The sequence below is a fragment of the Arvicanthis niloticus genome, chromosome 25 (genome assembly GCF_011762505.2).
Source record: "Arvicanthis niloticus isolate mArvNil1 chromosome 25, mArvNil1.pat.X, whole genome shotgun sequence".
NCBI classification, from domain to species: Eukaryota; Metazoa; Chordata; class Mammalia; order Rodentia; family Muridae; genus Arvicanthis; species Arvicanthis niloticus.
In genome coordinates this window covers 41224486-41247636 of record NC_133433.1, presented here as the reverse complement: position 1 = coordinate 41247636, position 23151 = coordinate 41224486, and the positions used below count along the sequence as shown (strand labels likewise).

The window sequence follows — 23151 nt, the reverse complement described above, 5'->3', positions numbered from 1 at the left end:
CCCTGTGATCACTGTTTCTAAGTGCTTATCTGGATGACCACAGTATCTGAGCCTACTTTCCTGTACTAGCCCAAAGTCATTTTCATGTCTGAAGCCTACTTTCTTTTTTCCAGCCTAGTATTTAGATTCCTGCCTGAGATTACTTCTTTGTTGTAGCCTAAGATTTAGATTCCTGCCTGAAATTACTTCATTGCTCTAGTCTAATGTCAGTTCCCTGCCTGAAGCCCACTTCCTTGTCCTTGGCCAATGTCGTATTCATGGCAAGCAGCCCAATTTCTCTTTTTGATTCTCTGTTCCAAGTCAGGTTTTCCCATCAGGAGTATAGGTAAAGCAGAGGTGGGTCAGGAACATATGTCCAATACAGCTTCCCAGTCACCATTGTCAGGACACGCAGCAAGCTCACAGGTCAGCATCATTCTTTGTCTGGACATCAGTGTGTCCCACCCATCGCTCTAGCAGCCACTCTGATCCTTCAGCTTCCTGCAGAAAAAACACAAACATGTCCTGTTCCCCATATTAAATAGCTGATCAGGATCATGCCGTATGCCAGTAAGTGGATCCTTCCCTTTCACCTATGCATAAGTATACCTAGTTGTTGAGTGCCATAGACACTCAGCAAATAGTTCCTTAGCATCCAAATTTTTTGTAAAAAATTTAAAATAAAAAGATCATGATTTAAATAAAATTGTGGTGTAGGGTGATATACGTCCCCCTTTTTATTTTATGAAGATATTGTTTTAGAGTTCCATGACCCCCTTCCACAGTCCCTTGTTTTTGACAATTATAAGGTATCCCAGTAGTATGGGTAATCTTAAATTGCTTCCAAAAGTCTCAGTTGCTTGACTATATAACCAGTTCCATTATCAGGTTTTTGTTGTTGTTGTTGTTTTTTCATTTTGTTTTTTTAATCATTGAATACTTTATTTATCTACATTTCAAATGTGAACACCATTCACTCTGTCCCAGAATCTCCTTATCCCATTCTCCCTTCTCCTATTTTTATGAGGGTATTCCCCCTCCCATCCACACACTCCCACCTTGAAACCCTCGAACTCCCCCTCACTGGGGCATCCAGCCTTTAATAGACCAAGGACCTCCTCTCCCACTGATGCCTGACAAGGCCATCCTTCACTATGTATACAGCTGGAGCCATGGGTCCTCCATGCGTGTTCCCATGCTAGCTGTTTAGACCCTGGGAGCCCTGGTTGGTTGGTATTGTTGCTCTCCCGATGGGGCTGCAAGCCCCTTCAACTCCTTCAGTCTTCTCTCTAACTTCTCCATTGGGGACCTTGTAATCAGTTCAATGGTTATATACTAGCATCTGCCTTTGTATCTGTCAGGCTCTGGCAGAGCCTCTCAGGAGACAGGTATATCAGGCCCCTGCAAGCATGCACTTCCTGACATCCACAACAGTGTTTGCATTTGTTGACTGCACCTGGGATGGATCCCCAGGTAGGGCACTATCTGAACAGTCTCTCTTCCAGTCTCTGCTCCACAAATTATCCCCAAATTTTCTCCAGTGAGTATTTTGTTACTCCTCCTAAGAAGGACTGATGCACCCACATTTTGCTATTTCTTCTTCATGGGCTTCATGGGGTCTGTGAGTTATGTCTTGGGTATTGTAAGCTTTTGGGATCATGTCCCACTTATCAATCAGCACATTACCATCTGTGTTCTTTTGTGACTGGGTTACCTCACTCAGGATGCTAATTTCTAGTTCCATCATTTTGCTAAGAGTTTCATAAATTAATTGTTTTTAATAGCTGAGTTATACTCCATTGTGTAAATGTATCACATTCTCTGTATCCATCCCTCTATTGAAGGACATCTGGGTTCTTTCCACCTTCTGGCTATTATAAATAAGGCTGCTATGAACATAGAGGAGCATGTGTGTTTGTTATTTGTTAGAGCATCTTTTGGGTGTATACCCAGAAGTAGTATAGCTAGGACCTCAGAAAATACTATGTCTTCTTGTATCTGTTGAGGCCCGTTTCATGACCAATTTTGACCAATTTCATGGTCAATTTTGGAGAAGGTACCATGAAGTTCTGAAAAAAGGATATATTCTTTTGTTTTTGTATGAAATGTTTTATAAATATCTGCTAAATCCATTTGGTTCATAACTTCTGTTAGTTTTATTGTGTCTCTGTTTAGTTTCTGGTTCCATGATCTCTCCATTGCTGAGAGTAGGGTATTGAAGTCTCCCACTATTATTTTTTGAGATGCAATGTGTACCTTGAGCTTTAGTAAACTTTCTTTTGTGAATGTGGGTGCCCTTGCATTTGGAGCATAGATGTTCAGAATTGAGATTTCATCTTGGTTGATCTTTGCTTTGATGAGTAGGTGTCCATGCTTATCTTTCTTGATAACTTTTGTTTGAAAGTCTGTTTTATTCCATATTAGAATGGCTACTCAGGCATGTTTCTTGGGACCATTTGCTTAGAAAATTGTTTTCCAGCCTTTTATTCTGAGATAGTTTCTATTTTTGTAACTCAGGTGCATTTCTTGTATGAAGCAAAATGTTAGATACTGTTGACATATCCAGTCCATTAGTCTATGGCTTTTTATTGGGGAATTGAGTCCATTGATGTTAAGGGATACTAAGGAAAAGCGATCGTTGCTTCCCGTTTTTTTTGTTGTTGTTGTTAGAGGTGGAGTTTTATTTGTGTGGCTATCTTCTTTTGGGTTTGTTGGAAGAACATTACTTTTTTGCTTGTTCTAGGACATAATTTCCCTCCTTGTGTTGGAGGTTTCCCTCTATTATCCTTTGTAGGGTTGGATTTGTGGGAAGATATTGTGTAAATTTGGTTTTGTCATGGAATATCTTGGTTTATCCATCTATGTTGATTGAGAGTTTTGCTGAGCATAGTAGCCTGGCCTTGCATTTGTCTTCTCTTAGGGTCTGTATGACATCTGTCAAGAATCTTCTGGCTTTTATACTCTCTGGTGAGAAGTCTGGTGTAATTCTGATAGGTCTGCCTTTATAAGTTACTTGACCATTTTCCCTTATGGCTTTTAATATACTTTCTTTGTTTGTGCTATTGGTATTTTGATTGTTATGTGACAGGAGGGATTTCTTTTCTTGTCTAGTATATTTGGAGTTCGGTAAGCTTATTTAATGTTCATAGGCATCTCTTTTTTAGGTTAAGGAAGTTTTCTTCTATAACTTTGTTGAAGATATTTACTGGCCCTTTTATTTGCGAATCGTCACTCTCACCTGTACCTATTAGCCTTAGGTTTGGTCTTCTTATTGTGGTTTCCTGGATGTTTTGGGTTAGGAGTTTTTGTACTTTGTATTTCCTTTAATCGTTGTGGCAAGGCTTTTTATGGTGTCTTCTGCATCTGAGATTCTGTCTTTTATGTCTTGTATTCTGTTGGTGATGCTTGCATCCATGACTCCTGATCTCTTTCCTAGGGTTTCTATCTCCTGGTAGTCTCCCTTTGTGATTTCTTTTTTGTTTCTACTTCCATTTTTATGTCCTAGATGGTTTTGTTCAATTCCTTCACCTGTTTGGTTGTGTTTTCTTGTAATTCTTTAAGGGATTTTTGTGTTTCCTCTTTAAGGGCTTGTACCTGTTTAACCTGTGTTCTTTTGTATTTCTTTCAGGGAGTTGTTTAGATCCTTCTTAAAGTCTTCTATCATCATCCTGAGAAGTTACTTTATATCTGAATCTTGCTTTTCTGGTGTCATGGGATACTCAGGACTTGTTATGGTGGGACAACTAGGTTCTGATGATGACATGTAACCTTGATTTTTCTTACTTATGTTCTTGTACTTGCCTTTTGCCACCTGGTTATCTCTAATGCTACGTTCATTCACTATCTCTTACTGGAGAAGTCTATCCTATTATCTTGCTTGTGTCAGAACTTGTCAGAGTCCAACTGTCTCTGTGATCCTGTGATTGTGAGACCCTGGATAGCTCCTGGGAGTCAGGATACTTCTGGGATCCTAACATCCTGGTGTGCCCTGGCTTCTGAGATCCTGTGGTTCCTGGGTGTCTTAGAGCTCCTGGGAGTCCAGCTTCCTCTGGATTTTGGGAAATATGGTACAGAGCTGGTGTCATGTGACCTCTCTGGGCACGGGTGGAGACTGGAAGGGTTGTAAAAATTCTTAAAATGTCTTCATTTTCACAGAACAATGTTGCACTATGCCTGTGCACATGGCCATCCCGTTGTAGTTGACCTCTTAATACAGTGGAATTGTGACATTGATCTCCGTGACAGTGAAAACTGCACAGCACTAATTAAGGTAGACATCACCCAAGAGTTTTAGTGTGACACAGATTTGATGGGAATTTGGGGAATAAAATGATGTCAGCTAAATGCAAATGGTTAGTGAAATATGTGAAATTTTCATGTTTTTCATCTTTTCTATTTATTTCTTGATGTACTACCCATAGACTTCACAGTATGGGAATGGAGAATGCGCGTCAATTTTACTAGATCATGGTGCTTATCCAAATACCAAGGACAACCATGGGAACACTGCTCTGCACTATACTGTTTGGTATAACAACACCTCAATGGCTGACATACTCCTGGAACACCATGCTGACATCAGTATAAGGAACAAGGTACAGACCACACAGCTTTGATTTACAGATTATTTTCACTGCATGTGCTTTAAATTACTTATTTGCATGTGAAAACCATGATAGAACCTTTATAAGTATATTATTTGATGAGACTATGTTGTGTAATTTATAACAATCTTTAAAATGGTATTTTATTTTAATAGTTAAAGGTGGTTTTTAAAAACAATTTTCAGCTCTTATGCAATCCCATTCACTTTGCATATCTGTAAGCTGGATGAAGTTAATTATAGGAGCAGGTGCAAGCCTTATGATTATTGAAAAGAAAAATATCTTCTTGTTAAGCATTGTTCATTGAACTTGCTAGCAGCTAAGTTCCTATCTCTTTGTCTCTTTGTCTGTTTGTCTGTTTGTCTGCCTGTCTGCCTGTTTGCCTGTTTTTCTGTATATCCCTGGATTTCCGAGACTGAGTCTCTGCTTCCCAAATGCTGGGACTAAAGTCATGCATTATTCCACATGCAGTCAGTTAGTGGTTTTCATTGTTCTAAAATGACCACATAGACAGTTAGCAGACTTTGTATTGATAAACAGTTTCATTTTAACATCTGATTTATATTTTGCTTGGAAATAACCTTAAAATGCCTACAAATGTGTCCTCCTGACACACATTTGAGAGTGAAAAGGTCACCTGAGCTTGGCTTTTCCCTGGCATTACCATGGTATTAGAGTCATGTGATTGCTCCTTGCTAAACCAAAGCTCCTTGAGGATGGAGCCATCGTTTGTACCTTTAGTAACTAAAGAAACTGGCCTAAAAAATTTTTAAGTAAATTTTTGTATCCGAGACATTGAGAGTTCTTAAAGATAAAAGATTCACTGTCCTGTAGGTGGGAAAATGGCACAGATCCATTGTTCATAAGATATCAGAGTACATTTGATGCCTGTATCATTTAGTTCACAACTTATGTCTCAGTGAGCCACTTGCATGTCTGCCATGGGTTCCTAATAACATAAGTAGAAACTAAAGAGTTGCTTCCATAGCCTGGTGGGAATGCAGTTGTTTCTGTAATGCTTTCAGTGAAGTTCTGTATGTTTGCCACAAAGTCACCATGTACGGAGGATTATGCATGTCATGATATTTCTTCCATACTGGTCTTATTGTGCTCAGGATTATAACATTTTTTCTAACAGATGAACATAGTGTTCACATGAGGCATGGTATTCTGGTAAACTAAATATAGTTTGTAATATGAAGGATTAAACCCTCTCCCAGAGATGCAATTTAACTCATCACTCAAAGGAAATACTGGGAACATTTCCACTATGGTTTAATGTCTGGGGTATTAGAGGTATAAACGAGGGCTCCATCCTCAAGGAGCTTTGGTTTAGCAAGGAGCAATCACATGACTCACATACCATGGTAATGCCAGGGAAAAAGCCAAGCTCAGGTGACCTTTTCACACTCAAATGAGTGTCAGGAGGACAGGATTTGTAGGCAGCTCTCAGCAGGCAGGCAGAGGCTGTACAAAGGGAAGAGCAACAAGTATAAGAGCACTCTGGGGTAAGAAGGGCAAGACTGTGGCTCACTGACCCTCAGGAGAAGGGAGCTCCATCAAGTCTTCCACGGGATTGTCCATTATTTTGAGAGATATCAAGTTCTCAGAGTTATCAACTATTGTTTTTCCATAGGATAATTTTACGCCATATACTCTGGCTCGATTAAGAAACAACGAAAGCCTGGCAAACTTTTTAGTAGACAAGAGAGACCAGATACTGAAAGTTGATGAATTGAAGAGGTAAAGTTGCTAATTCTGTTATTTTTCTGACTTTGTAGTATTCTATAACGGGTACAATCAGTCGTGTCTGAGGCAATAAATTGATATGAAGAACAAATCAATATATTATTTAGGATATCAACACATAGTATCAATAGATAGAGAAGCAATTATCAAAATTAAAAAGTGTATATACAGATTCAGCAGTAATTTCTCTATGGGACAAAGATTTTCATTCATAATCTGATTCTATTTGTTGTTTATATTAGCTGAAGATTTGTATTTTTCTATTTTTTATTGGATATTATATTTACATTTCAGATTTTATCCCTTGGCCCCATTCCCCACCCCACCCAGGAACCCTTATTCCATCCCCCTTCTCCTGCTTCTATGAGGATATTGCCCCACCTACCCACCAATTCCCACTCCACCTCTCGAATCCCCCACCCACACTCAGTGTTCAGCCTTCATGGGACCAAGGATCTCCTTTCCCACTTATGGCTGACAAGGCCATCCTCCCTTAGATATACAGAAGGAGTCATGTGTCCCTCCCTATGTGCTCCCAGTCCGGTGGTTTGGACCCTGGGGAGCTCTGGTTGGTTGGTTTTGTTGGTCTCCTCATGGGGCCACAATCCCTTTTATCCTCTTCAGTCTTCTCTCTAACTCCTCCATTGGGAACCCCTTGATCAGATCAATGGTTCATTGCATCTGCATCTGAATATATCAGAATCTGTTAGACCTCTAAGGAGACAGCTATATCAGGCTCCTATCAGCATGCTTTTCCTGACATCCACATCAGTGTCTACATTTGGTGATTGCACATGGGATGAATGTGCAGGTGGAATGGTCTCAAGACAGCCCCTCCTTCAGTTTCTGTCCCACATTTTGTGTCCATATTTGCTCCCTTGAGTATTTTGTTACTGCTTCTAAGTAGGACCAAGGCGTCCACACTTGGTCTTCCTTCTTCATGAGCTTCATGTGTTCTGTGAGTTGAATCTGGCTATTTCAAGGTTTTTGGGCTAATATCCACTTATCAGAGAGCAAATACCATGTGTGTTCTTTTGTGATTGGATTATCTCACTCAAGATGATATTTTCTAATTCCATCCATTTACCTAAGAATTTCTCAAAGTCATTGTTTTTAATAGCTGAGTAATACTCCATTGTGTAAATGTACCACATTTTTTTGTATCCATTCCTCTGTTGAAGGACATCTGGGTTCTTTCCAGCTTCTGGCTGTTATAAATACGGCTGCTATAAACATAGGGGAGCTAATATCCTTGTTATATGTTGGAGCATCTTCTGGGTATATTCCCAGGAGTGGTATAGCTGGATCCTCCGGTAATATGTCCAATTTTCCGAGGAACTGCCAGACTGATTTCCAGAGTGGTTGTACCAGCTTGCAATCTCACCAACAGTGGAGGAGTGTTCCTGTTTCTCCACATCATCTCCAGCATCTACTATCACCTGAGTTTTTGATCTTATCCACTCTGACTGGTGTGAGGTGGTATCTCAGGGTTGTTTTGATTTGCATTTCACTGATGACTAAGGATGTTGAACATTTCTTAAGGTGCTTCTTGGCCATTTGAATTTCCTCAGTTGAGAATTCTTTGTTTACCCCAATTTTTAAATAGGGTTATTTGGTTGTCTGGAGTCTAATTTCTTGAGTTCTTTGTATATATTGGATATTAGCCATCTATAGGATGTAGGATTGGTAATATGTTTTTCCCAATCTGTTGGTTGCTGTTTTGTCCTGTTGACAATATCCTTTGCCTTACAGAAAATTTGCGATTTTATGAAGTCCCATTTGTCAATTCTTAATCTTAGAGCATAAGCCATTGGTGTTTTCTTTAGGAACTTTTCCCCTGTGCCTAGGTATTCGAAGGTCTTCCCACCTTCTATTCTATTAGTTTCAGTGTATCTGGTTTTATGTGAAGGTCCTTTATCCACTTGGACTTGAACTTTGTATAAGGGGATAAGAATGGATCGATTTGCATTCTTTTACATGTTGACCTCCAGTTGAACTAGCACCATTTGTTGAAAATGCTGTCCTCTTTCCACTGGATGGTTTTAGCTCCTTTGTTAAAGATCAAGTGACCATAGGTATGTGGGTTCATTTCTGGATCTTCAATTCTATTCCACTGATCATCTGCCTGTCTCTGTACCAATACCATGCAGTTTTATCACTATTGCTCTATAGTACAGTTTGAAGTCAAGGATGGTGATTCCCTCAGAAGTTCTTTTATTGTTGAGAATAGTTTTTGCTGTCCTGGTTTATTTGTTATTCCAAATGAATTTGCAATTTGCTCTTACTATCTCTATGAAGAATTGATTTGGAATTTTGATGGGGATTGCATTGAATCTGTAGATTGCTTTTGGCAAGATGGCCATTTTTACTAAATTAATCCTGCCAATCCTGGATGGGAGATCTTTCCATTTTCTGAGATCTTCTTCGATTTCATTCTTCAGAGACTTGAGGTTCTTTTCATACAGATTTTTCACTTGCTTGGTTAAATTCACTCCTAGATATTTTATATTATTTGTAACTGTTGTGAAGGGTATCATTTTCCTAATTTCTTTCACAGCCTTTTTATCCCTGAGTAGAGGAAGGCTACTGATTTGTTTGAGTTGATTTTATATCCCAGCTGAAGATTTTTAATATCAGAATTTCTTTAAAGCATGTATTTGGAACTCTATACATTAGTATTTGATATTAAATAAACAGCATAAGGATTATTTATCTAAACCTGTTATATTCATTTCCCTTTTAAATGCCATATTAAATGAAAGTACTTTTTTTCTCCTCAGTTTTCTGACTGCTTTCTTTAGTTTCTTCTATTTTTAATGTTGGGTTGAAGGCAAGTACCCTAACATTCTCAAAAGTCATAAACTTGACAAATGGGGATAGCCTTAAGATTTTTATCAGCCTGAATAAGTACTTGGACAGCTCAGACAGGAATAAATAGAAAACAAAAGTTTATCTTTACACTTAATACACACACACACAGGCACACTCACTCACACACACACTCACACACCCACTCACATAAAGAGAGAGGGTTGTAGGAGGGAGATTGAGAGAGATATCTTCCTAGTATTGTGCATATCTTTAATGTAAATGTGAAAACCATTAGTTAACATAGGGAAACATCAGCAGAACTATGCTTCTCTGTCACACTTTTTACTATATTGTACACAATGAAAGATTCTAGTGTTAGTTAATTTATATAGACCTGAAAAGCTAGGATCTATATGGAAAAACTGAATGAAGATTGTAATTGTCAAGTTTTTACAAACCAGGGACTTCTCCCAGAATTAGCATAGGCAATTATTCTTTACATCTTGTATATTTTATCTTGGCAAAATTTTCAAGCCCAGCTAAAAAAAATGATGATTACCAAAACATTCATTTGAATAATTTTAGAAAACTATCTGCACCTTTCAGGAACTCTGTTTTGTAAAAGTTGATCTTTGAGTATAATTATTTTAAAATATGGTTTTTAGACTGAAACTTGGCAACCTGAAGATAAAAGTACAACCAGAACCCCCAACAGAAGATTCAGAACAGCCTCAGGTGATGTTGGATGGTACAAGTTTGGTAAGTCAGTTGTACTCAGAATATTATTTTTCTTTGTCAAGTAAGGTTGTACAGGAATACTTGAGGCACCATGAAAAACATCCCATGAGCAATAGCAGGCATATTCACTCTGCAGAGATACATACAAGCAAAACTCCAATGCATAGAAATGTAACAATGAATAAATTAACAATTTAAAAATGATACTTTTTAAAAATTAAATTTAGCTAATCAGATGTGTGTTGTCATAGGACTGCCCCATTGAGTATGGAATAGTGACAACTTGCAGGACTTGTTTCTCTCCTCATACTCTGTGTGTTCTTATCACGCTTGGTGTCAGCTACCTATACCCATGAAACTATCTTGTCTGTCTAAAATACATACACACGGACATACATACATGCAAACATACATATATGCATACATATGCATGTATGCTGTTAGAGGGCTAATAACCCTAAAATTCTAATAACATTAAAATGGATGTTATCTATTATTTGTGAATCTCACACATATGGATAATTTTTTAAAGCATATACTCCCATTCTTGACAGCCAACATATCTTTGGGATCCCTTCCCAACTTCATGTCTCCTCTTTCATTTCCCCCATGTTTCTATTCCTCCTCATTTTTCTCCATGTTCTTGTCCATTATTAAGTATCTTTCTGAATCTGATTACTGCTGGTCATATATTTATGGATATGGGATCATTTCCTGAATGGTGATCAGTTGTCAAATTAAATATATATAACCTCATTGTAGAAAGTTTTGGTATGATGTACCTTCATTTCATGGGTGGGTAGGGAACACCCTTGAAGAAACAGGAGTAGATGGGAAGGGATAGGGAGTTTCTGAGGTGAAAACCAGGAAACAGGATAACATGTGAAATGTAAATAAAGAATATATCTAATAAAAATGAATAAATGTGTTTATTTATGGATAATATAACATGGCATATAGGAATTAAGCACATTAATTCATTAATTAATTTATATATCCATATATGTAATATATGGATATATATTATATAAAGACACTTCTGAACTAATTAGGAGTTTGGAAAATTAACTGTATATAACCTCATTGTAGAAATCAGTTTTCTTTTTGCACAGCAGAAAGAATGAAATTACAAAAATTCCATTTGCAGTAGCATCAAATATAGTGTTTTTTCAGAAAATGGTAAGTTAATTCTAACATTGGAAATGATGCAAATGTTAAATTATTTAATAAAAAAGAAAATTAATTAATTACATTTAATGTCTTATCTTCAAATTTCCTGTTCAAAATCTAATGAGGAAGAGACTCTAATAATGGCTTGTAGACTGGTAGGATACAATTGAGAGCCCAGAAAATTAAACCTGATTTTTGGTCACTTGGCGTTTACAGAAGTCCCAAGGCAATTTGGCAAAGCTGGGAAGGTGTAAAGACCACACTTATATATTGTATATATATATATATATATATATATATATATATATATATATATATATATAATACTTACAGATTGAAAATATTTACCTCACGCCATCTATCCATCTACAAAATTTAGCTCATGGATGTAAATTCGGGAGCTAGAATAGAGAAACTTGAAGTTTTGACACAAGAAAAATTTTGTGATTTTGTGTCAGAAAGAGTCCTTAGATATGCCACTGAACCTTGATTTTAAAATGAATAGCCTAGTAGTGATTGAACTGGCAAGCTATGCTCACTGGTGTGATAGTGGCATAAATGGCATGGATTTAATACTCGCTCTGCAAGATGGAATCCGTTTCTGATATTGTTAACTAGGCCAAAACTTTCTGACTGGCATGGTCATAAATATAGGGAAGACCTAATACTATTATTTTTCAGTAAGATCATTGTACTAAATTGTCCCTTAAGCTCCCATCTTTATACCCATAGATTAGTGTATCTCTCAACCCTCATTGTAGGAATTTCTTTTTGCAGATGGTGATTAATACAGAGAACAGTAGCTGTTGAGTGCATTATAATCAATACCACTCATTTTCCTCCCAAGATTTTGGGATTATTTAATAGAGGACAGAAGGAGTGTAAGCAGTAGATAGTAGACATCTGCAATAGAGTTTTTTATCTTATTTCATATTTATTTTTATTTGGATATTTTATTTTCATTTCTGATATGATACCCTTTCCCCATCCCCCCAGACCCAGGAATCCCCTATCCCATTCACCCTCTTCCTGCTTCTATGAGGATGTGCCCTCACACACTTTTCCACTCCCACCTCCCCACCCATGAATTCCCTCACACTTGGGCATCCAGGCTTCATGGGACCAAGTACTTCCACTCCATGCCTGACAAAGCCATCCTCCCTTACATATACAGTTGGAGCCATGGGTTCCTTTCTATGTGCTCTCAGCCTGATGATTTAGACCCTGGGATCTCTGGTTGATTGGTATTGTTGCTCTCCCCATGGAGTAATAAACTCCATGATATTGTGAGCTTTGAGGATAATATTCAATTATCAGTGAGTGCATACCATGTGTGTTTTTCTGTGATTGGGTTACCTCACTCAGGATGATATTTTCTAGTTTAATCCATTGGCCTAAGAATTTCTCAAATTCCTTGTTTTTAATAGCTGAGAAATACTCCATTGTGTAAATGTATCATATTTTTGCATCTATCCCTCTGTTGAAAGCATCTGGGTTTTTCCAGTTTCTTGCTATTATAAATAAGGCAGCCATGAACATAGTGGAGCATATGACCTTGTTATATGTTGAAGCATCTTCTGGGTGTGAACCAAGGAGTAGTATAGCTGGGTGCTCAGGTAATGGTATGTCCTGTTTTCTGAGGACCCACCAGACTGATTTCCAAAGTGGTTGTATGAGCTTGCAATCCCACCAACAATGGAGGACTGTTCCTCTTTCTCCACATCCTCGCCAGCATCTGCTATCACCTGAGTTTTTTATCTTAGCCATTCTAACTGGTGTAAGGTCAATCTCAGGATTTTTTTTTTTATTTGATTTTCGCTGAAGTCTAAGGATATTGAACATTTCTTTAGGTGCTTCTCTGCCATTCGAAGTTCCTTCCTTGAGAATTCTTTGTTTACTTCTGTACCACATTTTTAATGGGGTTATTTTTTTCTCGAGTCTAATCTCTTGAGTTCTAATATCAACATATTGGATATTAGCTCTCTATTGGTTGTAGGATTAGTAATGATCTTTTCCCAATCTGTTGGTTGCCATGTTGTCCAACTGACAGTGTCCTTTTCCTTACAGAAACTTTGCAATTTTATGACGTTCCATTTGTTAATTCTTGATATTAGAGCATAAGCCATTGGTGTTCTGTTCAGAAACTTTTCCCCTGTGCCTAGGTATTCGAGGGTCTTCCCATCTTCTATTCTATTAATTTCAGTGTATCTGGTTTTATGTGAAGGTCCTTTATTCACTTGGACTTGAGCTTTCTACAAGAAGATATGAATGGATTGATTTGCATTCTTTTACATGGTGACCTCCAGTTGAACCAGAACCATTTGTTGAAAATGCTGTCCTTTTTCTACTGGATGGCTTTAGCTCCTTTGTCAAAGATCAAGTGACCATAGGTGTGTGGGTTCGTTTCTGGATCCTCAGTTCTATTCCACTGATCTTCCTGCCTGTCTCTGTACCAATACCATGCAGTTTTTTAAATCACTATTGCTCTGTAGTACTTTTTGAGGTTAGAGATAGTGATTCCTCCAGAAGTTCTTTTATTGTTGAGAATAGTTCTTTCCATCCTGTTTTTTTTTTTTTTGTTATTCCACATGAATTTGCAAATTGCTCTTTCTATATCTATGAAGAATTGATTAGGAATTTTTATGAGGATTGCATTGAACCTGTAGGTTGCTTTTGGCAAGATGGCCATTTTTACTAAATTAATCCTGCCAATCCAGGAGCATGGGAGATCATTACATCTCCTTAGATCATCTTACATTTCTTTCTTCAGAGACTTAATGTTCTTGTCATACAGATCTTTCACTTGCTTGGTTAGGTTCACTCAAAGGTATTTCATATTATTTGTGACTATTGTGAAGGGTGTCATTTCCCTAGTTTCTTTCTCAGCCTGTTTATCTTTTGACTAGAGGAAAGCTACTGATTTGTTTGAGTTGATTTTTTATCCAGCCACTTTGCTGAAGTTGTTTATCAGGTTTAGAATTTCTCTGTTGGACATTTTAGGTTCACTTAAATACACTATCTTATCATCTGCAAATAGTGAAATTTTGACTTCTTCCTTTTCTATTTGTATCTCTTTGACTTCCTTTTGTTGTCTAATTGCTCTGGCTAGGACTTCCAGTACTATATTGAATAGGTAGGGAGAGAGTGAGCAACCTAGTCTAGTACCTGATTTTAGTGGGATTGCTTCAAGTTTCTCTCAAGTTTGATGTTGGCTCCTGGCTTGATGTATATTGCTTTTACTATGTTTAGGTATGGGCCTTGAATTCCTGATCTTTGTAAGACTTTTACCATGAAGGGATGTTGAATTTTTTCACATGTTTTCTCAGCATCTAGAAAGATGATCATGTGGTTTTTTTCTTTGAGTTTGTTTATATAATGGATTATGTTGATGGATTTCTGAATATTGAACCATCCCTGCTTTCCTGGGATAAAGCCTACTTGATAATGATGGATGATTATTTTGATATGCTTTTGGATTGGGTTTGCAAGAATTTTATTGAGTATTTTTGCTTTGATATTAATAAGGAATATTGGTCTGAAGTTTTCTTTCTTTGTTCTGTCTTTGTGTGGTTTAGGTATGAGTGTAATTGTGACTTCATAGAAAAAAATTGGGTAGTGTTTCTTCTGTTTCTATTTTGTGGAATAGTTTGAAGAGAATTGGTATTAGGTCTTCCTTAAGGTGTGATAGAATGCTGCCCTAAAACCATCTGATCCTGTGCTTTTTTTTTTTTTTTTTTTTTTTTTTTTTTTTTTGGTAGGTACACTTTCGATGGCTGCTGCTATTTCTTTAGGGGTTATGGGACTGTTTAGATGATTTTTCTGCTCATGATTTAACTTTGTTACCTGATATCTGTCTAGAAAATTGTCCATTTTGTCCAGTTATTCCAGTTTTGTTGAGTATAGGCTTTTGTAGTAGGATCTGGTAGTTCTTTGAATACTTTCCGTTTCTGTTGTTATGTCTCTCTTCTTTTTTTTGGGGGGGGGGTTCGAGTCAGGGTTTCTCTGTGTAGCCCTGGCTGTCCTAGAACTCACTCTGTAGACTAGGCAGGCCTCAAACTCAGAAATCTGCCTGCCTCTGCCTCCCAAGTGCTGGGATTAATGGCGTGAGCCACCTCTTCCTGGCATGTCTCCCTTTTCAGTTCTGATTTTATTAATTTGGATACTGTGTCTGTATCCACTGGGTAATCTGGCTAAGGGTTTATCTATCTTGTTGATTTTCTCAAAGAACCAGCTCTTGGGTTTTCTTTCTTTCTTTCTTTTTTTTTTTTTTTTGAGTCTTTGTATAGTTCTTTTTGTTTCTACTTGGTTGATTTCATCCCTTAGTTTGATTTTTTTCTGCTATCTACTCCTCTTGGGAGAATTTGCTTCTTTTTGTTCTGGAGCTTTCAGGTGTGGTGTCAAGTTCATAGTGTATCCTCTCTCCAGTTTCTTTTTGTAGGCACTTAGAGCTATGAGTTTTCCTCTTAGCACTGCTTTCATTGTGTCTCACAAGTTTTGGTATGCTGTATCCTCATTTTCATTAAATTCTAAAAAGTCTTTAATTTCTTTCTTTCTTCTTTGACCAAGTCATCATTAAGTAGAACATTATTTAAGTTCCATGTATATGTGGGCATTTCATTGTTTTTGTCATTATTAAGGACCAACCTTAGTCCATGATGATCTGATAAGATGCAAGGGATTATTTCTATCTTATTGTATCTGTTGAGGCCCATTTTGTGGCCAGTTATATGGTCTATTTTGTAAAAGGTACCATGAGGTACAGAGATAAAGGTACATTTCTTTTTGTTTTAGGATGAAATGTTCTATAGATATCGGTTAAATCCAGTTGGTTCATTGCTTCTGTTAATTTCACTGTCTCTGTATAGTTTCTGTTTTCATGATCTGTCCATTGCTGAGATTGTGGTGTTGAAATCCCCCACTATTGTTCTGTGAGGTGCAATGTGTGCTTTGAGCTTTAGTAAAGTTTCCTTTTTTCATGTGGGTGCCGTTGCATTTGGAGCCTATATGTTTAAAATTGAGATTTTATCTTGGTAGATTTTTTTTCTTTTATAAGTATGAAGTGTCCTTCTTTATCTTTTTAAATTACTTTTGGTTGAAAGTCAATTTTATTTGATATTAGAATGGCTACTCCAGCATCTTTCTTGGGACCATTTGCTTGGAAAATTGTTTTCCATCCTTTTAGTCTGAGGTAGTGTTTGTCTTTGTCACTGAGGTTTGTTTCCTGTATGCAGCAAAATTTGGGGTCCTGTATATGTATCCAGTCTGATAGGCTACATCTTTTTATTGGGGAATTGAGTCCATTGATGTTAAAAGATATTAAGGAAAAATGATTGTTGCCTCTTGTTAAATGTTGTTATTAGAATTAGAATTATGTTTTTTAGCTATCTTCTTTTAGAGTTGTTGGAAGCTTCCTTGCTTCCTTGCTTTTTCTAGATTGTAGTTTCCCTCCTTGTGTTGGAGTTTTCCATCAATTATCCTTTGAAGTACTGAATTTGCTGGAAGATATAGTGTAAATTTAGTTTTGTCATGGAATATCTTTGTTTCTTCATCTATATTAATTGAGAGTTTTGCTGGGTATAGTAGTTTGGGCTGGCATTTGTGTTCTCTTAGGGTCTGTATGATATCAGTCCAGGATCTTCTGGCCTTTATAGACTCTGGTGAGAAATCTGGTGTAATTCTTATAAGTCTGCCTTCATAGGTTACTTGGCCTTTTCCCCTTACTGCTTTTAGTATTTTTTCTTTGATTTTTTTAACATTTGGTGTTTTGATTATTATGTGACAGGAGAAATTTCTTTTCTTGTCTAGTCTATTTGGAGTTCTGTAGGCTACTTCTATGTTCATGGACATCTCGTTCTTTAGGTTAGGGAAGTTTTTTGTATGATTTTTTCAAATACATTTACTGGACTTTTAAGTTGGGAATCTTCACTCTTATCTGTACCTATTATCCTTAAGTTTGGTCTTCTCATTGTGTCCTGAATTTCCTGATGTTTTGGGTTAGGAGCTTTTTGTGTTTTGCATTTTCTTTGACAGTTGTGTCAATGTTTTCCATGGTATCTCCTGCACATAAGATTCTCTCTTATATCTCTTGTATTCTGTTGGTGATGCTTGCATCTATGACTCCTGATCTCTTTTCTAGGTTTTCTATCTCCAAGGTAGTCTCTTTTTTTAGATTTCTTTATTGTTTCTACTTTCACATTTAGATCTTTGATGGTTTTGTTTAATTTTTTCACCTGTTTGCTTGTTTGTTTGCCTGTGTTCTCCTGTACTTCTTTAAGGGAGTTATTTATCTCCTTCCTAAAGTCCTCTATCATCATCATGAGAAGTGATTTTTAATCTGAATCCTGCTTTTTCAGTATGATGGGGTGTCCAGGGCTTGCTATGGTGGGAGGATTTGGTTTTGATGATGCCAAGTAACTTTGGTTTCTGTTGCTTATGTTCTTGCACTTGCCTTTTGCCATGTGGTTAACTTTAGTGCTACCTGCACTCATTGTCTCTGAGTTGAGCCTCTCTTTCCAGTTATCTTGCTTGTGTCAGAACTCCTGAGAGTCCAGATGTCTCTGTGATCATGTGATCCTGAGCTCCTGGGTGGAAGAACTTCTGGGACTCAGGCCACCTCTGGGATCCTGAAATCCTGCTGCTCTGAGTGCATTGGTTCCTTTGATGCTCTGTGTGCAGTGGTTCCTCTAGGATGACTCAGGATATGGTGTCTTTACAGAAGCAGACCAGCTAGTTTCTGCCCTAGCCGAAAGGGTGCAATAATGTTTTATTTATTGATCACAGTAGGACAATTGTATACATGAGTTCACAGAAGCTCTGACTTCATGTACAACACCTGTACAAAATGAAGCCAGCCAAAATCCTAGTCAAAAAGCCCCATCCCTGTCTGAGAATCTATTTGGTAATTAATGGCTGTTGAACAAGTTTGAGTAACTTTTCTTCAAATATGCTCCCACTGCAAAGCTACCCATGTCCAATAGATGATTCTACACTCTTGTGTACACAAGCAGCACTAATTAGACTCCTGGGTTTTGAAACAGACAGGCACACAAGACTGCCTACAAACAGGTATGTGCCCACGTACGTGCACGCGCACACACACACACACACACACACACACACACACACACACACACACAAACACACATGCACACACACGCGGGCAGGGAACAAAATTGAAGTCGTATAAAATAGAGGAGAAATTGGAAATAAGAAAATGGAGAGTGAGTTTGATAAAAACACATTATATGCATAAATGAAATTTTCAATAAAATTGTGCCTAGGGAAAGAATAAATTGATAACTTGAGCTTCCACAAACTAAGAACTTGTGAGCTTCATGCTAGAAATGAAATGATAAAACACAGATAAGACACAAGACACAAGATTTTGAGTATATCTAAAAATCATGTTTTCATAATTGTTATTTATATATCATAAATATCTCATAATATATATAGATATATTCCATAGTATGATAAAGAATCCTTTTGAAACTCACAATATTTTGAATATATATTTTTCTGAATAAACAGAAATTGCCAAAAAACAGGAAAAGATACCCAACATGATTAAACTTAGGGTAAAGTAAACTTAAACCAGCAGATTCCACTTCATACTTCTTTAGTAGTTATAATTCTGTTTTTTAAGGCAAATATAAATATTGTAGAAGATGTAGAGAAATAGAACCATCCCACACAACTAGAGTGAATGCAATATTGAATATTATACTTCAAACATGTTGTAAATTTCTTAACAGTTAAAGTGAATGGAATCCAAGAGCACAACAATTCGACTTATCACTGCATTCCAAGGAGAAACAAAAACATATATCCATAAAAAGTCTTGCAATTAGAGATGTTCAGAGCAATATTATTCATAATAGCCAAAAGATGAAGACTGCCTTAATGCACATCAGTTGAAAACTGGATGAAAAATGTAATGCACAATACAAATTCCATTTAGTAGCTAAAATATTTGAGGGCAATTTGGATTGTGAGAAAGAATTTCTCAAACTGTACTGTGTGTGTTGTTGAATAACTCTGAATGTATTCAAAGTTATTAATAGTAAGAATAAGTACATTATTATGGGTTATTTAGATTGTCTTTCTGACACAATGTAGAATCAGTTTGGAAATGTGTCTTCAATGGGAAATTTCCTAGATTAAGTTGGCCTGAAGTCATTCCTGTGAGGGATTTTCTGAATTTGGGTCACTGGGTTTGAAAGACTTACTGTGAATTTGGACTGCCCCATTCTTGGGCTGGGCCCAGGGTTATTGCAGTCTGGACTGACTGTAGTCTTAGCATGCATGCATTCATTGTTCCTGTCTGTGGATGACCTATGGCTAGCTACCACAGGTTCCTGCTCCTTTGTTTTCCCTGTGATAATACAGTATAACTTGGACTTTGTAGCTAAACAAACCATTTCTATGTTAAGAAAAGAAAAATCAGGGAAACTAATGAAATTGATAAAATTATTGAAGGAAAGTTTGTATATTGAAACACATCAGTTACTTGGGCTAGAGAGATGGCTCAGCAGTTAACTGTTCTCGCTTCTCTCTTGGAGGTTCTGGTACCAATCCAAGCACCCATACACAGACATACATACAGGATAGATACTCTTTCCCTTAAGAGAAATAAAACAATTAAAGTCAGTTATTCTTAATATTAATTTTTCATTAAAGGTCACTGAAGAAGCTGATAAGCAGAAAGTTATCGGGTTGCGATCAGCAGAAAACCTGAATGACAGTTGGTTGCATTCATCAGAAGACCAGTTTCAAAGTGTGGTTCATGCTTCAGAAAATGAAAATCACAGTGCAATTCGTGTATCAGAAAACCTGAATCCTAATTTGGCAAACACATCAGCAAATAAGAGTCAGACTGAGGTGCCTGAAAACCTGATGAACAATGTGGTTCAGGAAGCAGAAAAAACGAATCAGAGTGCTACAGCCCTAGGTCTACAAAAAAATGATGGACAAACTGAAGAGCAACCTGTTCCTTTTGAGGAGAATCAACAAGATGATGGGTAAGGCCACCGTGGTATTTAACAGTAGATGTTACTCTCTAGTAATGCTCATAGGAATGATGACCATGTTGGATACTTCTTAAGCATAGCACCATCACACTTCTATGATCATAAGATGCTGATAATCAATCATATGTTATGTTTTCCAATTCTCTGGACATGTTTTGTTTTTTTTTTTTCTTTTTTTTTTTTTTGTAAAAGACAACCACAGTTGGCAAACTCATGTGACAACTAACATTCTAGAACCTGGGGTAAAAGGGAGTTTTGATTGGAAATTACAATAGTAAACAATGTTTTGACAGTGTCTTTACAATATAGCACAAAGTTATTGACTTTGGGTTGTTTAAGCATAAAAGCTTTGCTTCTCTGCACTAAACGTTTTCCTTGACCTGTATTATTTCTCAGTACTTTAGAGTGTGTCAAGGGAGCTATCCATCAAATGACACCTACTGAAGAATATTTAGAAAATACATGTACACACACACACACACTACACATACTACACAAACTACACACATGCACACATGCACACACATACAATATCCACACACTCACATAAAACACACACAGCCGCATATAAAAATGACAGCAGTCTCGTGAATAAAACTATTATATGTGGGAAAGCAAATACAGTGGTTTTGCACTTAATTTCATGGATCCATTTATAGATGCAGTTTTCTCACATTAAAGGAAGTGAATGGTTTTTGACAGTATGTTATTTTATAGCTCCTATTGCCTGCTGATAAATAAGTATAAGTTCAATCTCACCCATTTCTTTATGATATGTGATTTATCATCAAGAATATATTTAATTAAATTTATCAAAATCCTTATAATTATTAAATATAGAACACTGCAATCTCCACATTTATTTATTCTTTTTTACACAGTATAGTAAAAAGATCCATTTAGTTGATATGAAGAACAAATAAATATATTAATTAGGATATCAAAACATAGTTTCAATAGATAAAGAAGCCATTTTCCAATTAAAAATGTTTATATGCCGGGCAGTGGTGGTGCATACATTTAATCCCAGCACTTGAAAGTTGGAGGCCAGCCTGGTCTACAGAGTGAGTTTCAGGACAGCACGGCTATGCAGAGAAACCCTGTGTCGAAAAACCAAAAAATTAAAAAGTGTTTATACAGATTCATCAGTAATTTTTGATATGGGCCAAAGGTTTACATTCATTATCTGATTCTGTTTGTTGTTAATACTAGAAGAAGATTGTTAATATCAGAGTTTCTTTAAAGCATAAGCTTGAAAATCCATACGTTATTGTTTGATTAAAATGAATTGCATAACCAGTTTTTAATGTCGACATGTTTTATTCATTTTTTAAAATGCAATGTTAAATGAAAGTGTATTTTGAAAACACCCTTTTCTCTTCAGTTTTCTGTTTTATGCAAGATTTTTTAATTTAATCTTTGTTTGATGGTAAGTACCTAGCATTCTTAACACTTAAAAACTTGAGAAATGAGGATTGCCTTAAGGTTTTGGTCAGCCTGAATTTATAGTAGGACAGACTCAGGCAGAGATACATAGAAAATCCAAATCCATCTTGACACTTAACACACACACAACACACACACACACACACACACACACACACACACACATGGACATATGCACACACAAATGCAAGCGCAAATGCATCCAAGCACTCACACATGCACTCACACACAGAGAGAGGTGTGTGGGAGGGAGATTGAGAGAGATATCTCGCTGGTCACTGTGCCTATCCCCATTTCAAATGTTAAAACCATGAGATAAACATAGGGTGTAATCAGCAGAACTTTGTTTCTCTGTCAGACTTTCCACTATATTGAATACAATGAAAGATTCTAGTGTTTGTTAATTTATATGAACCTGAAAAGCTTGGACCTGCATAGAAAACCTGAATGCAGATTGTAATTTTCATGCTTTTATAGCCCTGGGACTTCTCCCAGAACTTATCATAGGCAATTATTCTTTATGTCTTCTACATTTTGTCTTGGAAAAATTTTCAAGTCCAGCTAGAACAATGATGGTATCCAAGCCATTCATTTGAATAATTTTAGAAAAGTATCTGCACATTTCAGGAACTGTTTTGTAAAAGTTGATCTTTGAGTATAATTATTTTAAAATATGGTTTTTAGACTGAAACGTGACAACCCAAATATAAAAGTTGAATCAGAACTTCCAACAGAAGATTCAGAACAGCTTCAGGTGATCTTGGATGGTCCAAGTTTGGTAAGTCAGGTGTATTCAGAACACTATTTTCCTTTCTCAAGCAGTGTTGTACAGGAATACATAGGCACCATGAGAAAAATCTCATGAGCAGTATGAGGCATATTCACTCTGCAGAGATACATACAGGCAAAACTCCAATGCATATAAGTAAAACAATGAATAAATTTAACAATTTAAAAAATAGATTTTGCTAATCAGTTGTGTGTGTTGTCCAGTGACTGTGCTAGTGAGTATGAAATAAAGACAACTTGTAAGACTTGGTTCTCTTCTCATATTGTTTATGTTCCAGGGGATGTACTCCAGTTACCAAGCTTGGTGTCAACTACCTGTACCTATAAAACTATCTTGTCTGTATGAAATACATACACACATACATACATATATACATACTTACATATATATGTATTTAAGTATACATATAAAGTGCCTATAAAGCTATCTTGTATTATACTTACATATTATGTATGTATGTATGTATGTATGTATGTGTGTGTATTCTGCTAAAATGCTAATAACTCTAAAGCTCTAATAACTTTAAAGTCGATGTCATCTATTATTTGTGAATATCACACATATGAATAATTTAATGCATATACTCCCAATCTGGATATCCAACACATCTTTAAGATCCCTTCCCAACATCATGTCTCCTCGTTCTTCTCCTCCTTCCTTCTACTCCTTTTCTTTTTTCTGCATGTTCTTGTGTTGGGAGCCGACATTAATCAGAAAGCGGCTAGAAAGCAGCTATCATCTTTGCAGCCATCTGGAACCATATACCCTGATAGAGACGTATTTTTCAACAGCCTACAACAGCTGAGCACACACTGACAAACATCTTGTTTATCCC

The 23151-nt window shown here is 36.8% G+C and overlaps 1 protein-coding gene across 1 annotated transcript in view; it reads left to right on the top strand.

Annotated features, from left to right (window-relative positions):
• LOC143438427 (uncharacterized) overlaps window positions 1–23151 on the top strand; it is a 53851-nt gene that overhangs the window by 5074 nt on the left and 25626 nt on the right. The window contains exons 2-7 of the mRNA XM_076923978.1: window positions 4135–4249; window positions 4401–4574; window positions 6220–6326; window positions 9809–9902; window positions 19731–20071; window positions 22211–22304. Coding sequence (XP_076780093.1) covers window positions 4135–4249; window positions 4401–4574; window positions 6220–6326; window positions 9809–9902; window positions 19731–20071; window positions 22211–22304 — 925 coding nt within the window. The remainder of the gene's footprint in view (window positions 1–4134; window positions 4250–4400; window positions 4575–6219; window positions 6327–9808; window positions 9903–19730; window positions 20072–22210; window positions 22305–23151) is intronic.